Source organism: Agelaius tricolor, unplaced genomic scaffold (assembly GCF_023055355.1).
Source record: "Agelaius tricolor isolate 1412-34295 unplaced genomic scaffold, bAgeTri1.0.p SCAF_13, whole genome shotgun sequence".
In the NCBI taxonomy this organism is placed as follows: domain Eukaryota; kingdom Metazoa; phylum Chordata; class Aves; order Passeriformes; family Icteridae; genus Agelaius; species Agelaius tricolor.
Window position 1 is genome coordinate 7,795,036 of NW_027269273.1, and position 17,555 is coordinate 7,812,590.

General features: G+C 40.3%; 1 protein-coding gene across 6 annotated transcripts in view; it reads right to left on the reverse strand.

The window, feature by feature from the left end:
• ARID5B (AT-rich interaction domain 5B) overlaps positions 1-17,555 on the reverse strand; it is a 151,733-nt gene that overhangs the window by 13,404 nt on the left and 120,774 nt on the right. For 5 of the 6 annotated variants that reach the window (XM_071438618.1, XM_071438619.1, XM_071438623.1 and 2 more), the window contains 3 exons: positions 14,802-15,006; positions 12,405-12,457; positions 5,434-5,531 (listed from right to left, as the gene is read on the reverse strand). In XM_071438618.1, the coding sequence (XP_071294719.1) occupies positions 5,434-5,531; positions 12,405-12,457; positions 14,802-15,006 (356 nt within the window). The remainder of the gene's footprint in view (positions 1-5,433; positions 5,532-12,404; positions 12,458-14,801; positions 15,007-17,555) is intronic. The other variant, XM_071438620.1, reaches the window with a different exon arrangement.

Consider the following 17,555-nt stretch of genomic DNA (forward strand, 5'->3'; position numbering starts at 1 on the left):
TTATTTAATCTTAATGATAAAGCCCTGAGGGCAGAAAATCATAAGTAGAAACCTCTTGTTATTTATCAAAAAGGAAAAAAAAAAACCCCAAACCAAAAACCTAGGAAAATAAAGAGAGAACTGAGACACCTCATCTATCTTCAGGCTTAAATTTGTGCTTGATGGAAAACTATGGAGACAATTTGCAACTTGTGAAGTTTTCTGGGAGTCTGGGACCAGCTGAAGTGTGAGGGGGGCAGGGAAGTGGGGTGAAGACAAAAATAAAACAAGGAGAGAAAACTGTTGCTTGGCAAGTTTTTTTTTGAGTCAAACAAAGAACTAGTTGTAGTTTACAGCATGACATAACATTTGATTAATTTTTGCCTGGGGATGTTTTCACACTTAACAGTGTAAATCAAAACCTTCTATTAATTACAATGTGTATAAAAAGATAACCATAAGCAATTTCATGCAGATGCTATACTAGCCCCCTACTTTTTGCTCCCTCTAACGACTGGCTGTTATTTCCTGCGAAATTCCACTGAAATGCTTACACGTTATGAAAGTTATCCAAACCCTTCAGAAAACCAAACAGCATTTGCATGGAACACAGGGCTCTCCTGCATATTGAATTACTGCACAATATCCTCAGGGTAGACAGACTTTATGGCTGTTAAAGGGAAACCATGTAAGGGACCTATTTTGACCTGCCTTGTGTTTGTGATCATATATAATTTTTATGTGAGAGATTTAGAAAGAAAAATGACAGAATGGGCTCTGAACTGTACAAGGCACTGCATCTCCTGAAGTTTAGTCCCCTGGTAGATGTGCAAGTACCCAGGGCCCACACTCACAGCCAGAATAAAACCCTCTACAGGTCAGTGTCCAAAGCGTGGGCACAGCCACCTGCCACCCCATTGTGAAGAAATAGAACCCATCTCACCTATCTGCTCCTCCTCAAGTTCCAGGTGGCTGTGTCTGTGCAGAATACTTTCCCACTCAGCTGCCTTAATTTACTAAGAGCACAAGGCCTAATAAATCCCTCTCCAGCTGTGTCTGCCCAGGACAGACTGGTTTTTGAAATGCTAGTAACTTGTGAGGGCCAGCACAGGAGACATGCTGCTGAAGAGCAGGACTTGGGTCATGGGGTTCTCTGGGTCCATCCTTGCTGGAGATGCCAAGGGAGCCCAGCCTCCTGCAGCACCCAAAGAGGCCAGGAAGCCACAGGTCTGTGGCACCATGCATCCGTCTGCCATGATGCTTCCCAACATGTCGTCCACCACAGAAGCCAAGGAGCGCTACTGCATGCCCTGCACAGCACAACCCCCAGCCCATGTGTGTTTGTGCACAGCCCGTGCACGGGACTTGCTCTGGAGGAAACCAAGATGAATCGCAGCCAGACTTGGAGATAGAATAAGATCCCAACGGGTAATTATCAATATTTCTGTTTTGTTCAATGTATTTTATTGGGAACTTTTTATACCTTGCCAACAAGCAGGCTGGGTTTTTTGGTTTGGTTCTTTTTTTGGTGGGGAGAAGGGGGGAGCAGTGGTGTAGTGTTTACAAAAAATCCCTGACAACAACGTCATCAGCAGTGCAGAAACACAGCCTACTGCTCGTGCCAGAAAGTCAAAGCTGCCGATCATGTGTTTTGTGTAAAAGCGAAAAGAAACCTCAAACCCTGCATGTGAAAACCACATCTGCATTATTAGGGGAAGACAGCATGGGGCAGAGTGCTTCGCAGAAAAGGAGCCGTTTCTGAGGGTTTCTTGATAAGCGAGAGAGAGATGCAGGGTACTGACAAGAGCTGAGAGAGGTTCAAGGGAATGCTGTAGGCTGAATCAGCTCATACCAACCACACACCTCTGCCTTTCTGTGATCGTGAAAGATCATTAGAGGAACACTAATGAAGACAGTAACAACCAAAACAACAACACCGTATAAGCTCTGTACAGTCCAAGTCGTGCACAGAGCAACAGTCCCATGATGGGAAAACATTAATGCTTTTTATATTGGTAATCATCTGTAACATGAGCAATTAAGTACAGTACTAATGGACTATAGCCAAGAGCCTGGTACTAATATTAAAAACTGACAGAGATGAATAGGTTTGGAAGAAAAACTAGGCTGACAAAGACATTTTTATGAAGTGCTTGGGCCTATTTGGAATAACCCAATCAGAGGCAGGTCTAGACCAGCCATGCCTACAGTGACAATAACGTATTCATTGGCATTATATGATGCCTGCTATGCTTTAAATAAAAACACTCATTGCTTCTACTCAGAAACCCGCACTTTCATTATTATACTCATTAATAAAACAGAAGTTGTCTAACTGATATATAATATAACACTTACTGAAACACTGGCAGCCTTGCCTTATTTTAAAATGAAAACAGTTACTGGAAACAGGAACTGTATTAATGATAAATGAATCAGCTGAAAATGCACACAAAACCTATCTTTCCCTTTTACCAGGGAAACAAAGAAAACACCGCCTCAAATGAAGCACTCTACCTACCTATAGCACACCAGCAGCTACCACCACAAACCCTGTTTCAAAACAGCAGGGAGCAGAGCAACACATTCCCCAAAACCTTAAAATCTGGCTTTGTTCCAGCTTTTGCCATCCGCTGTACCAAGAATCTGCAGCCACATGGTAGCTTTGCAGAGGTTATAAACACCTTTACAGAAAGCAGTATTTCTTCACTGGATTTGGTAGACAGAGAGACAATTCTGCCCTCTCCAGTGCTTGTATTTTGTGTTTGGCTTTTGTTGATTGGTTGGTTGTTGTTAATAGGTTTTTTTCCTCTCTCTCCCTTTTCAGCCTTTGAAATTGTGTGTGAAACTCCGCCTTGCAAAGGAGAACAGGAGAGGGCAGGAAGGAGGGATGGCAATGCCTGAATTGGGACATATGTACCATTCCACTCCACAGCATCCCAAGGATGTCACTGAAAGGTGGCTGCCACCTGAACAGCCTTGATATGCTAAAGCTGATGCAAACAGCCAGTAACTCTTCTTGGGAGAGAGCTGGTTAACACAACATGGACGCCCTTGAGATCCAGTTGTAGAGATGAATGGCAAGGCTAAGTCAAACAGCAGCAGGGACAGTGAAGTCTGGGAACTGCCTGTTCTGCCTCCAGTAAGCAAGGAAGGGCCACTGGGATTCAGAAAGGAAAAATCAGGAGATTTACTCAGCATTTGCTTTCCAGATAATTCAATTTCCAGTTTAGCTGTACAGTTTCAAGTTTGAAAATGTATGTGTGTCCTGAATCATGAGTGTGTGTATTCCTGCACTACAGTTCTAGTTTTAGATTAAATGTCATCTGAGCACTTTGCCTATAAATGAGCATTACATTTACAGGTGCTGTAGTTAGAATTACCAGCTGAAACAAACCATGACAATTTCATTTACTTTTTTTCAAGTCTGAGGCTTCATACAGCTTTCCTGTAGTGGAAAAAGAGCATCTAATACTAGAAAAGTAGAGACTGGATGAGTTACTGAGGTTTTTTGTATACGTGTTTTGGTTTTTCAGAACAGATTTAGTGAAGAACATTTTAAGTAAGCTCAGGGCTAACCTGAAAGATTTTTTGCTCCAAACGCCATCTTTTGATAGCCTGCCAGGGATGTGGAAAATTAGGTGCTGCCTCATATCAGACTTCATACAGAACTACATGATCGACTGGCATCCATGAACTCAGATTTGAGTTCTTCAGTGTATTAAGACCAATCTAACCATAAACTAGAAGACACTTTCCTCAGACCAGGTCAAGTCAAGCAGAACTGCTTTTGGGTAGCCTGGAAAGGCTTTTCAGTTTGGAAGTCATCAGGACTGTTCAGGTTTTCCAGACAGCACAATGGGTTCTGTGGCACTTCAGAGCATACCCAAGTAACTGCTGAGTCAGTGACACACAAGTCTCTATGCAGGGGAGTGCAATGCAAAGCTTTTACATATAAAAAACACCCAAACCACTAGCACTGAACATTGTCAGGAAAGCAGAAGAGAGAGACAGGGGTTCATAGAGTATTTGTGAATGGCTCATTCAGTTTTCCACAACTACAAGAGATGTGCTCTCTCAGTGACTCCAGGGTTTCAGCAGGGCTCCCTCTGCAACCCAAACCCACAGAGACCTAATGCTCATGTGTGCCTGGGTCTCCTCTGTCAAATAACATCCCCCACAGAACATCTGGCAAGGGAAAAGCCACACTGCCAGTTGGAAACCCATCAGCTGGCTTGGGTGCAAGAGGAAGCTCTGAGACTCTCAGGACTATAATGATGGGGGGTGGAAGAGCTGAATACCCACAATCTGATGAGTCAATAAAACAATCTTTAAGATTTGTCTGCAACATGAAGGCAGGGAAAAGCTCCATCTGACATGCACAGCAACTCACTCACTTCACTCTGCTGCTTGGCTCAATCTCCAGAAAGCTTCTAACATTTATAATGGCAATCATTACACGCAACTCCTCTGTGCATCCAAGCCCTTCTGCTGGAGATGTCCCCTGTAAATGAGCATGATCAAATGCCCCAGCCTCCATGAGGATGGCAGTATCTCTCTTTGAGAGGCTGACACATCAGGCACTAAGATAAGGAGAGAAAGTGCCCACTGAACACAGCTCTGCTGTGCCACCATCTGCATGGGCAAGTACAATCTCTTCCTAAGCCCAGCAAAGTGACTTGTTTATGCCCAGGAACAAGAGACTGAATTTTACTTATCTGAGACGAAAATTGCTGAGTTTTATTCACATTTGCTTGTCTAAGAAGAAAAAAAAAAAAAGAAAAAGAAAAAAAAAAAGCCCCAAGAGTTGTTTCTAAAAACCAAATCAAAACAACATTCCAGCTCCAGTATTTTATTCATGTGTTCTGGCTTCACAAGCCCTGGAAGTTATTATCTACATGGGAAGAATAAGAATTCAACAGTTCTGACCAGCAACAATGGCTGCAGAGAAAGAGTGTTTGGCAGCAGCTCGCAGGCAGGGAGGAGAGAAGGAATGCCATGAAGAAGAGGAATGCAATGCTCGGCATGACCTACAACACTAACAGCACCCTGCACTATGGGCCACCCCATTACTTTGATCAAAACCACAATCTGCTTAATTGGTATTCCTAAAAAATGATAGAAGACAAGTGTTTTCATCAATTTGCTGCTGTTTCTTATTTTTCCTTGAGTATGTTTTCCTCAATTTTTCAGCTTCTTTAACTGGAAAGCTGTTGCAAAAATTAAGATCTATACCAAAGAAAAATCAGATGCTTTTTTTATTTACTTAGTCACTGGAGACAGACACTCTGGTTTAAATCACAATGGATTATCTGACTAAACTGTTGGGGAACTATTTACTATATCTTTAAGATAACTCTCTCTCTTTTTCTCTAATTCCTTATAAAATGCTTTGAAGGCTTTCCAAATTAATTTTTTCATTATTAAACAAGCATTTCAGATTTGTTATCTTACCTTTCATAATGTCTGCGAGTACATGTAGCAGCACTTGTGCTTCCAGGGTTACCACCTAATTCATCATAAATATGTTTCCATTGTCGACGGGCTGTTATCTGTAAAAATGGCAATGGAAAATTTTATCTTGCATCTTTACAGATTCTACAGCATTTGACTTCACAACAACAAATGCACATATGACACTTTCAGAACAGCATGTACTACGAGCACTATAAAAGCCCCTACAGAATATATAGAGCACACAGAGCTTTGGGTGTATTTTTTTTTTGGTAAGTTAACACTATGTCTATTTTCTTTCTCTCTAAAATGGAGTGATCTGACTGATTCATTATCAAGTCACAAGCAATATAGACTCACAAAAGAATCTCAATCAATACAGGGTCATTAACTATCAGAAGTTATGCAGACAAATCCCACAGTGAATTATGAAAATGAAGCTCAAACCATATTCAGCACAAATAATGATTACATAGTTATTTTAACTGAATTAGAGAAAATAAATCTGCTGCAAAACCCAAATCCACCACAGAATTCTGTAAATCCACAAAACCATAGTCCGTAACTATATATGTTACGAGCTGTTTATTTTTATCCATTTATATCTGTAAAATATACAGATCAAATAGTACTGAAATCTTAACGTACTCCAATGTTAATATTTGAGCTGTGTACTTTATTGGACCATGCTGATGAAAACAAACATCTTGTAACATATTGAATTGCATACCATGGTTCTGGGGTTTTTTTGTACAGAAATTAGGATTATACAGAATAACAGATGGAAGACCTGGCAAAAGGATTGTTTCTGAATACCACTTCATTATTTTATATATTCTGCTATATTTAAAACAGGAAGAGAAACAGGAACAGGACAAGCACAACAGATCACCCTTGTTTGCCTGCAGCTCATAAAGAAAGCCAGTAGAAAACTGGTGGGGGCAATTTGGGGAGAATTTTGTCATTTGCTGTGGAATGCTGTGGATTTTAATATATTCAGCCCTGGAGGCTTCTTTGGAGTTACCCACAGAGCAGTCAATGGCATTTACTGAGGAGCTAAAGGCAGCAATCAGAAGAGAACAAATATTACAACTTGCAATCTGAAGCCTGTAATTTTAATCTAAACAAGAGAAGATAGCTACCATCATTAAATATTACAGGGTAAGAGATATTTCTGTTTCGCTCAATAGAAAGGGAAAATCCTTCCTTTGCAGAAATCATTTGCTAAAGCCAAAAGCATGGTTGGAGTCTTATCACTTGATAACGTTACAATTTCTTCAAATTTATTGTTTGCAGAGTTCTCCAGAAAACAGCAGCAGCTTTAACTCACTATTAGCACCTGAGCATAGTTTATGCCTAAACATACTTTGGAAAAAAAAAAAAAAAAAAAAAAGCTGTTTTATCTTAAACCTTATATAAAGCTAAATGAACTGACTTCATTCACTAATTTTATTTCCTGTCTTTATTATAAACCCAAAGACTACCAGCACAAGGATTCAAGCAATTCAAGGATAAATTCCACAGAAGTTATTTAAGTTATTTAAGCAAGTTACTTAAATACAAATCAAACACTTATCTGATGATAAGGTTCATACTAAGTCTGTTTTGTTTCAGTTCTTATGCTGTCCCTTCCCCAGGCTACCCATGCTTATTATTACTACTAAAGTGCTTGAAGAACCAGAGTCCTAATGAGCCATAAAGAACATCACATCCTGAGAATATGAATGGATGCTCCTTATGCAACCCAAAAAGTCAAATGAGGGTTGGACCAGGTATCCTGTTGTGGAGGAATGCCTGGATGGGAAGCTACCTCTGGTCCTGCCTCCCACACTCCACCAGTCCTCAGGACACACAGGACAGAGGTGTGGCCAACCAGCCCTTGCCTTCTTGGAGCTCCCAAAAAATCACAGATCCCTTGAGGACTGCTGCAAGCAAACCTCTGGCAGGACTGCAGATGGGGGAATGAAGGTGCACAAAGCTGCTCTGGGGTCTCTGCTCTGGCCCTCTGACAAGCACAACCTGGCTGGGCTTGCAAGGCTGTCCAGGACCTGAAACCTTGACTAAGAACAGTGATGCTGAGCAGAAACTTTAAATGAAACCAAGGATTAGTTAGCAGGAGGACTACTCTAAGTCCCCCTTATAATCATCCTGATGTGACTGAGAAGCACAGTCTCCATTTTCAAAAGGAGAACTTTAGAGCCTTAGTCTCATTTATCATGAGCTGACTCAAGAGCTGATACTCAAGCTGGAACACTGGTAAACATAACTAAGGGAAAAGTGAATCCCTTTGAAGTCCACGGATCATTTTTTGTGTCTCTTTCTTCTAAGCTGCTTAGAATAACAGTATTTTCAGAAACATTTGCCCAGTTCTATCCAATTCTACATCTGCAATGGACCAGAGCTCCTTGGCAATTAACTGAGTTGTGCCCTCCCACAGAGGGAGTTTAAATTTGACATTCCCTGAAACAATTGTTATTCTAACAAAGCCTGGGGTTGAGTTTTCCCCTGCTCTGGAAAGTTTATTTTTTATGCTTAATAAACTTCAAAGGACTAAAGGAACTGATTAATTACATCCTTAAACAATCTGAACAAAATGCTTCACTGAAGAAAGTGCTCTCTTGTCATGCAGGGCAGGACTGCTCAAGCTGGATGTTCCTACTGACCATGTGCAAACTGAGGGCCTTTCTCATACAAGTTCTTCCCAGTTCAAAATCCTTGTGCTGGGCCCATTGGAAGCCAGCACCTTTGAAAGCCTCTGTGAAATCTTCTCCAACCAAGAGAAATCCAAGTTAAGCAAAGAGACTGGCCTGTCTAGGGATGTAAGAGCAGATCTGATCTGGTTTCTATTAGCACAGTATTATGCAGTGACTGGTAGTAAAAAAAAAAAAAAACATATAAAAGCAATGATCTTATCTATTAAGGTAGAAAGCTGTTTACAAACATGCTTTTAATGGTGTCTTCTGCTTTGAGAAATCTTAAGGTCTTCTGCACTGCAATCCTACCTCCCAGCTCCCTTCCTTGTGAAAGGCTTCTTGCTTATTTCCTGCTGCAAACATTATGGGAGATTTTCTGGTCATGGTACGTGATGTTCACAGCTCCCTTCAGAGCTCTGGGAATTAGTTCTGTATGAAACAAACCCAGTCAGCTTTGCATTCCACTGATATACCAGTTTCATCGGGCCTGCTCAGACACAGGACTGATGTATGCGTCAATCACTAATTTTTAAAAATTAAAGCACTCCATTGTTGCTTCCAGGAGGCAGCAGCTAAATGGGATCCCACTGACCTTTGGCAAAATCTAAGCGGCTACATACTGAAGGTTAAGCTCCACCTAATTTTCTTTTTATCCTTTATCTTTCTAAGACATCTCCAGGTAGAGTCCATTCAGCAGCACAGCCTTCTGCAAACATGCCAAGGCACTCCTTTTATGTTGGCTCAGAAGGAAAGATGCTACTTCATAATTTGCCAAGGACAACTTTTTAGGAAAATCCTGGAAGTTTCCCATCTATGAACTTCTGCACCTTTTACTCACTTGACTTAGGGTGACTGAGAAAATTCCAAGCAATAGCTGTTAAGTGCCACTGCAGCTGAGTCCCCTACAACATGGCATTGTCTCATATTTCATCCAGTGATTTGGGCACATTTTAAATCACTCATACTGTGAAGGTCTGCTATAGAGAGTGCTTTCCAATGCACTCTCCTATTATTAGTAACAAAGATGCTCATCTCACATATCTTTGTTTAAGAGAAATATGATTCCACCAACTACAAAGAGACAGCTTCATCTGTTAAAGTCTTAAACCAGTTTGTATGGATTGCTGTTTTTATTAAGCCTTGTTCAACAACAACTACAAGGGAGTGTGGTATTACACAGTTATAGATGACAACTAACTAAGAATTAGTAATCAAATGGAGGAGAAATGACTCTCTTAAGTATTTGAAATGGAGAGCACTTAAATATGACACACGATCATGACTTGACACTATTAGATATCCTGTATTTATATCCCATATACAAAGGTAATGCTCTCTGTCAAGCCTCACTGGATCCATTCCCCCAGGGGGAAAGTCAGATGGCTAAGAAAGTTGTTCTCTGCATCTCAAATCCAATTCCTGTCTGTTCTCAGTCACTTTTAGATCCTTAACTGACAGGACTGGACTCAAAAATATCACAAAAATCTTCTGTGAATCTGTGCAGAAGCTGAAAAACACCACAAATGATCCATGCTTTTTCTCAATAATGTTTTTTAGACTGCATCAAAACACCTATACATGAACAAAGTGAACAAGGCAGTGGATAAAATTAAAAATGGGCTGACTATAATTGTTCTGCTAAATAAAAGGATGTAAAGTTTGCAACTGCTCTAACAGGGAAGGTTTCTAAGCTGCTTTAAAAATTGTCATCTGACTACTTTGAGTCTCCATATGTCATTTTAAGCAATCTTTTATCTATTTCCTGTTCATAAAATGGCTGTCACATGTTGAAGTCAACCATCTACTTTTAAATATCATTTTCTTTACAATTCATTCTATCTCAATGCTCAAACCAGAAACCTGTGAAATTTTAAAACCAATTGAAGATGATGAAGCCCTTGTAATGGTTTGCTCCAGCAGATGGAAGTGCATTGATAAATGCATATTAAACAGGGCAGGTTTGACAAAGCCACTGCACTCCACAACTTCTCCTCATCAATAGATGGTAGCACCATGTATGAGAGTGCTGGATTCTGCTCAACATTGAATTCAAGCCCTTACTTGAAATTTCTGCATCTAAGTAGACCTGCCTAAGATCCTAGAACTGATAACTGAGGTCCATGTCACCCCTACCATCCACTGACTTGTGAAAAATGAAACAAATAAAACACAAAAGCTTCTCAGCAGGGTTTGCCCATTATAAACTATATACAAGCTAATGCAGTTGGCAAACTCAATGCATATCAACTGGCCATAAAATAATAAATCCCAGGGTGTGCACAGGTCAAAGTATTGCAACAGCTATCAATATGATACTCAGGGAATTTAAATCAAAGGCAGATCCATATCGAGGATGAGACTGTTAACAGAAGAGAATGAGGTCAGGAAACCTCATGCTCCATATACAACTTAAATTGCATCACAATAGTCCTCACAACTTCAGGTTGCCTGCAAGGAGCACAGAAACAGGCCAGACCCATCATTTCAGACACAGTCACTCTCCAATGAAAGCTGGGCTCAGGGCTATGTCAGAGGTGGGAGCTCTGCTTGCCTTGCCATTTACTGAATAGGAAGCAATTGCTTAGTTTACTCTCTATGAAGAATAAGCACTGCTGGTACATTTTCATTCAAGGTGACAAATGCCCCTAAACAACAGAGAACATCTGTCACCGAGAAAAGGACAGGAGCTTTGAGACAAGTGTGGACTGAAGCTACTCTGGCTGTGATCCTTCCCCTCTCATCCTGTCACCTTTCTCAAACCTGCCTTTGTGGCCTGGTGGCCACAAATTCACAATCCTCTTCTTGTTCTCCCTCAGGTATAGAGCCTCACCTGCTCCAGCTCATTGAAATCCATCCCTCTCCCTCTGGCACTAAAACTCAGGCCTCTCCAGCAAGCGACCACTTTGGGATCCCTGCTTCTGTACTCAGTCCCCTCAAGCAAACCTGAAACATTGCTGTGAAAATTGCTCGCCTTCCTGAGCACTCTGAACACGCCACCCTCCCTTCAATCTCCCTCCTGGCCTTCCCTGGTGCTCTGGATCAAGTTCAAGATTTCAGCCCTCATTTTCGTTGCACTTTACAACTCAAGCAATTACTGCTCATAATTGCTGTAACGATCTATCTATGGTAGCTATTCATTCATACATACCCATGAGCACGCCTACACACACCCCTGTACATAAGCATGGTATGTGCTGATTAATGAAAGATAGAGCAACAGTAAAAGCCAAATCAAGCATATATTTTTTAAAAGAATGTTAGATTTCATGTTTTACAAAATCCCAAGCACACCCATGCTAACCAGCCCAGGCTGCTGATGTACAGAGCACTGTGCCTGATTGCAAGGAAGGAAAACAGTGAGTTCTGCATTTTGGTTCAAATGACTTTCAGTTTCTTGATAGTGAATTTCTTCTTGTCATTTCTCTACAGAACAGATATGTCCCAGATTACTTCATAAACAAAGCAAAAATAATTTCTTTCATCTAACTGTGGCAGGAACTGAACAACTTAATCTGATCATTGTGTGCGAAGAAAATATTTCCAGTGACGACATCCTCCTATGTCAATTGTTTTTTTATTACAGATGTCATCTCGATGTGCCATATTAATGCGTCTCTTTCTTCTCATTTCAAGATTTTAATCTGAGTTTGTTGCTCTAATATTTTATTGGTTCAAAATACATGCTGTAAAATCCGTGGCCATCAAATTTTCCTGTGAGCTAAAAATAAACCGCTCTCGTCAGATATGGTTAGCTGATAAAAAGTGTCAGAGACTTTTCTGAATTACTTTGATAGCTTCCTGTTTATGTGATACTGACCCTTGTCTAATAAAGCTCTTTTACACTTGGAATAAGAGAAGATTCTGCAGCATACTATTCCTTAATGGACAATGCTGATTACTTTTGAAAGCCTTTAATACATTTCCCATATTAGACATGAACAGATGTCAGGGATGTTGCCAAGTGAAATTTCTTTTATGCAATCTTGGCTTGTTGTACAATAATAGCCCTTTCTCAACATGGGAAAAAATTACAGACCTAACTAATTTCCTTGACAGAGAAGAGTTACATATGTTTTCCACTTGGAGTTTTTACGACAAGTTTACAATTTTGCCAGATCTGGAACTAATTGGGACCATTTCCAAAAATGGCCCAATAAACCCACAATGAGTACAGCTAGTCTAAAATGCAGCAAATGATTGTTTGCTTTCACATTTTTTTTTCTAACAGGGAAAAGTTAGATTGCACAATTATTTCATTTAAGTTACTTAAACACTTACTGTTTCATATCCTCCCAGTTTTTGAGCAGCTTGAAACATAGTCCAAAGGTTAACTGTTAGAGGGACAATAAGTATTTAGATAAGCATTGCATTAGCCAACATATTTCAAAGAAATGTAAATTAAACAGTTTTAAAAAAAGAAAAATAGAGAAAAAAAAGCTCACAGTCCCTGAAAAAGCTCCTGCGAAACATTTTCCAAAGAGGTATTCACATAATCTGAAGAGTAAATATTAGCCCATACTATATATATTTTTAATTACATATAAGAGAACACACTTAGAGATTCCTTAACAGGACTGGAAAAATACACTGAGACAAAGGTAATGGGCTCATTTGACTTTGCTGATAAGAGACACGGTATAATGACTGTAGCATGTTTCCATAACTTTGATAATAAAAATTACTCACTGGGAAGAATGTTACTTTTAATTATTTGTTTAATACTGGTTTCATTAGCAAGCAAGCAAGCCCCACACACTGGCTCACAGAGCAGGCCTATTGATTAGACAATATCCAATATTTACTGCAGCTCAGATAATGGGCTCCATAATCAATGAACAATAAGCTGCGTTCTAGCGGCCTTGCGTGAATGAACCCAGATGGAGCACGAATGAGCATTACTGGAAAAATTGTGCTGTGGCTGGTTGTGCCTTGCCTGTGGCTGTGGGGTCAGAGCACAGAGGCAACTCAATTCAAAAGATGTGTTGGGAGAGAGTTGTTATTTCCTGCAGAACTTCTCTCCTTTCACATGCTTTTCATCCTGGCCCCCTGTCCCATGGGGTCACTGCTTGCTGGTGTCTATTTTATTTAATTTAATTTTAATTTAAATTTTTATTTTAGCTAATTTAACTGATAGAAGAAAAATCCATGTCAGTCCTATCAAAGGTGTATGCACAATTCCACCAACAGTGATTCCCCACAGACACACTACAAATACTTGAGGTCAGCAGTAACACTGTGGACCATGGAGAATGGGATCTCCTTCTCCATGGGGGGATGCTCTGCTGTACTCTATGTTCTGCCTCTTCCCAACAACCTATTTATATTGGCAATGTTTGCACAAGCCTTGCTGGACAAATACAGAGCCCCATCCTGCAAACATTTCTGCTCTTCTTGGCATACTTTTGGTATTTAAGTATTTGCCGGATCAGGCCCCAACTTCATAATGAATGTCAGGCAAGTTTCAATGTATTTCAGCTAAATGTTAGCAGCAGACCCTACCCCCAGTGGGCAACTTTAGAAATAATAGTTTAGCTTGTCTTTTGAGCCCACCCTGTCTCCATGCTTGATGGAATGCAGAATAATATGGGGGGGTAGGGGAGAAATAAAAAATTTCTTCAACACAAAATGTTCTGAAAGCCTCATTGAACCTTGTACTGCTTCAAAGCTATCAAGAGCTTTGCTTAGGCCTTGATTTAATCTGAACCAATGCATAATGCAACGAAGCTGTTCATAGTACATTAATTTTACTCCCATTTCAAGCAGCCAGTTTTCAGACAAACACTGTAATCATTCTGAGTTATATAAGTTTATAATGGCTGCTGGAGGCCTGTTGCAATCAGTGCCAATTGCTATTAGGTATGTAAATTGTTATGTAAAACATACAGGTTTGACATTCTTCATCAAAATAACACATGGTTTTAATCTAGGAGATAAATTAGAGTAAATAATATTTCAATCCATGGCGTTTTCCCTTTAAGGAAATAAAGTATCATTCAATCTATAGATAAGGAGGAGAAATTCCCCCATTTACAGCTTTTGTTGTAAACTGTGAAAGATCTACATTGTACTGCAATATTTATGCAAAATTCAGTTTCAACTGTATCTTCTCCACATACAATTAATTTACAGATTGTGGCACTACAAACTGTACATGCCAAAGCAATTCTCAAGACTGCATTCTGTATTAAGCAGATACAGTCTGGTTTTATTCTCCAAAGTCAGTAATTTATTAACTAGAAACACATTTTGGGGCTTAAAAATATGATCCCTTTTGTGCCTTTCTTGACCACCTTTAAATGTCTTCCTTTAATATTTGTCCATTCATAAAGAACATCTGGGCACAATAAAGATACGTCATATTATTAACTCAGAAGAAAGGCATTACAGACGCTGCAGATTTACAAAACAGAAAACTAGAGAGTTTTCAACATGCCTATTTCTAGTCATAATCAGCGGATTTAAACCTATAAATATCCGGCAGCAACTACCCCAGAAGGAAGAGATGCAAATCTAGGCATAAGACAGTGAAATGCCTCGACTGGAAAATGTGTAGAGATAAACATGGTCCCTCCCCATCCATAAGGCTTTAAAATAGGCTTTGTGTGCAATTGCTTTCTCCAGAGAAGCCAAACCATTCTAAAATGTCAACAAGAAAGTGAGAAAAAGGATACTTACTCTGCTTAAAACCTAAATAGGGTATTCGTTCAATTGGTGTTTTCCTTTCTTTCATATATTTATAAAGAGCCACAAGGAAAGCCTGCTCATCAGCTCTGCATTCTTCACCTATGGCAATCTTTGATTTATCCTCACTTGAGCCTTTCTTACAGTTGCTGTTGTTACTCTTGGGTTTGGGCAAAGCTGACTTAGCCTCACATTTTACCTGGGAAAAGAAAAGATGTCATATCAGATCTGTGTAACCTTTAATTTTCACTTAAGGAATAAATACCCTCTCCTAGCAGAATGGATTGTTTAAAAAAAATGAAGGCCAAACCATGCGACTGTATTTGAGGGGAAACAAAGGAAGCTATTTATAGAGCTAAATGTCTTGTTCTGAATCTTAGTCACAACATTTTTAAACAGCCACATCTTTAAATCATTATAACTCACTGGTAATGCTCTCCAGATCTGCATTTTTATGACTATACATTGCTATGTCACAGCTTCTATCTCTCACATACAGTTGCCACTAGCAAGTCTAATAATAACCCTTGTTCCAGGATTGACACTGAGCATTGTCAACTCCTGTAGACAACCCTTGGAGCTGATGGTGCTCAGCCCCTTCCAGGAATGCTCAGCAGCCAGCTCTGAAATGACACATTTTTCTCTCCTTTGGCCCACCAAAACAGATGCAAACCACGACAAGCTTTATCCAGGCAGAGCCCTCAGCACACGAATGGAGGTTCTGCTGTAGCATGGACTCAAGTCAAGTGTATTTGAGCATCTGCTTAAACTTGAGCCCTACGTATTTAGCAGAAGGCAGAGGCTGGTAGCTGGACACTTTCCTGGTAGACACTGGCATCCCCAATGCAGAGCTCCAGGTGTTCCACTGGACTGCCCAGCAGATGTGTGCCAGTCAGGAAATCAATAAATTGGAACCACTTCACCTCTCCTCAGTATTCATACATGAGGAAAAATACCCAGTGAGACTGGCTTAATCCTGCAGTCCCTCTTAAGATAATCCTCTCACTGAATGAAGCAAATTACAAATCAAGCGTTCACTTAAGGTATGTATACAAAAAAAAAAAAGAGAAAAAAAAAAGAGCAGAAACCTGATGTTTACAAGCTGTACATGACCAAGACATTGGGACCATGGGATCAATAAATTTCCAGTGAAATACTGGAAGTTCTCTACTACAAGGTAGTGGAGATGGTTATATGTATTTTGGATTTGAACTGTCCCTTCAATGCTTCTGAGCGCTGTCAGGAGCCTTCCATACCCCATCCAAGACAGGTCCTTTGTACTCCCAGGGGGAGCAGGGAGGCTCTAAGAGCCATGACTTGGTATTTCAGGAGGATACCAGAGGAAAGTAGAGTATCCTGCTGCGCAGGAAGGCAGGAGCTCTTGGTCAAGCAACCCATGGGCCCTCCTTCAGAACTGTCACTTCTAAACCAGGTGCTTTCTGGATACTTGTTGACAATTTGGAAGCAACTGCTCTGAAGAGCATTATGTAAGTGCTTGTAAACAAACAACAAACATCACTGGAAAGACCACAACCACAATATGGTTATTTTATCTTAATAAAAGATACTCTGGCATTTCAGGCTCAGGGAAAGCAAAATTGTTATACTGCTCCAGGTATTAACTTTGCAGAGAGTAATGAGTTCAGGTGATCTGCTCCACAGTTTTCCACAGATGCTGGACAAAGCAATGGTAGCTCCTAAGCAGAGTGGACAAGTGGTCACAATTTTCCATGGCAACTGATGCTGCTGAAAAACCTCCAATACTGGCCACTGGAGTTGTCTCACTCCTCCCAGGCAATGCAGCAGGGACTGGGAAATGGACTTCCTGTGGGATTTTTCTTGATCACTTGCTGCTGAAGTATGTCCAGTGTACTGCTTGATATTCTCCAATTGTACAGTTCAAAGAGATGTTGTCTTCCTATAGCACAAGACACCATCCTTTGCGTTTTAGAAACAGATATGCTTGTTGATTAAACTTTTGTAAAGATCGTGGGTTTCATCCAAAACTCAGAGGAGCTAACAGGGTTTTTTTTCCCTATTAAATGAACTTTGAACTTCTTCATCCACTTTTCAGGTCAGCACTGTAATTCCTTGACTTTATTTACTTTGGCATATCACAAAAATTATTTAGCAGCTTCCAAAGTTTAGATTACATTATCATAGGTTTCAATGCTTCACCAAAGACTGGGTTAACACCCCAAAAGGAATGCATGACTTCAATAATTCTGGGACTTTTAATTGGAGCTGCAAATTTGGAACAAATTCACTGGAACAATATTGCAGTTTTCTCACCCACTTGCTTGGATTCTCTTTTTCAAACCAGACAATTCAGAACTATCAGCAGTTGTTTACAAAGACAACCTGGGCATGAACTCTAAGTGAAATCAAAGCTCACAGCTGTGCAAGCAAACTAATGGCAAGGGATACTACCCTAAAGGAGACAAAGGCAAAGTAATGTTAAGAAAGCTACCAGGAGTGGGAAAAACCCGTGGTACACACAACCTTCTTCTCTTTGTCTACAGAGAAGCAAGGTCAAAGCCCCTGTGGAACTCAAGAGGTGTCAAAATGCAATGGGCTGACTCCAAGCAGTATCAGGTTCAACAAAGCTTTGGTGAAGGCTACAATGCTGCATCTGCTCAGCACTTAAGGCCCAAACCTCACTTCTGGAACCTCCCCACCATCTGACAGGCAATATGGATGAATGCCATGACCAATGATCAATGAGAACAAAAAGGGCCAAATGCCATT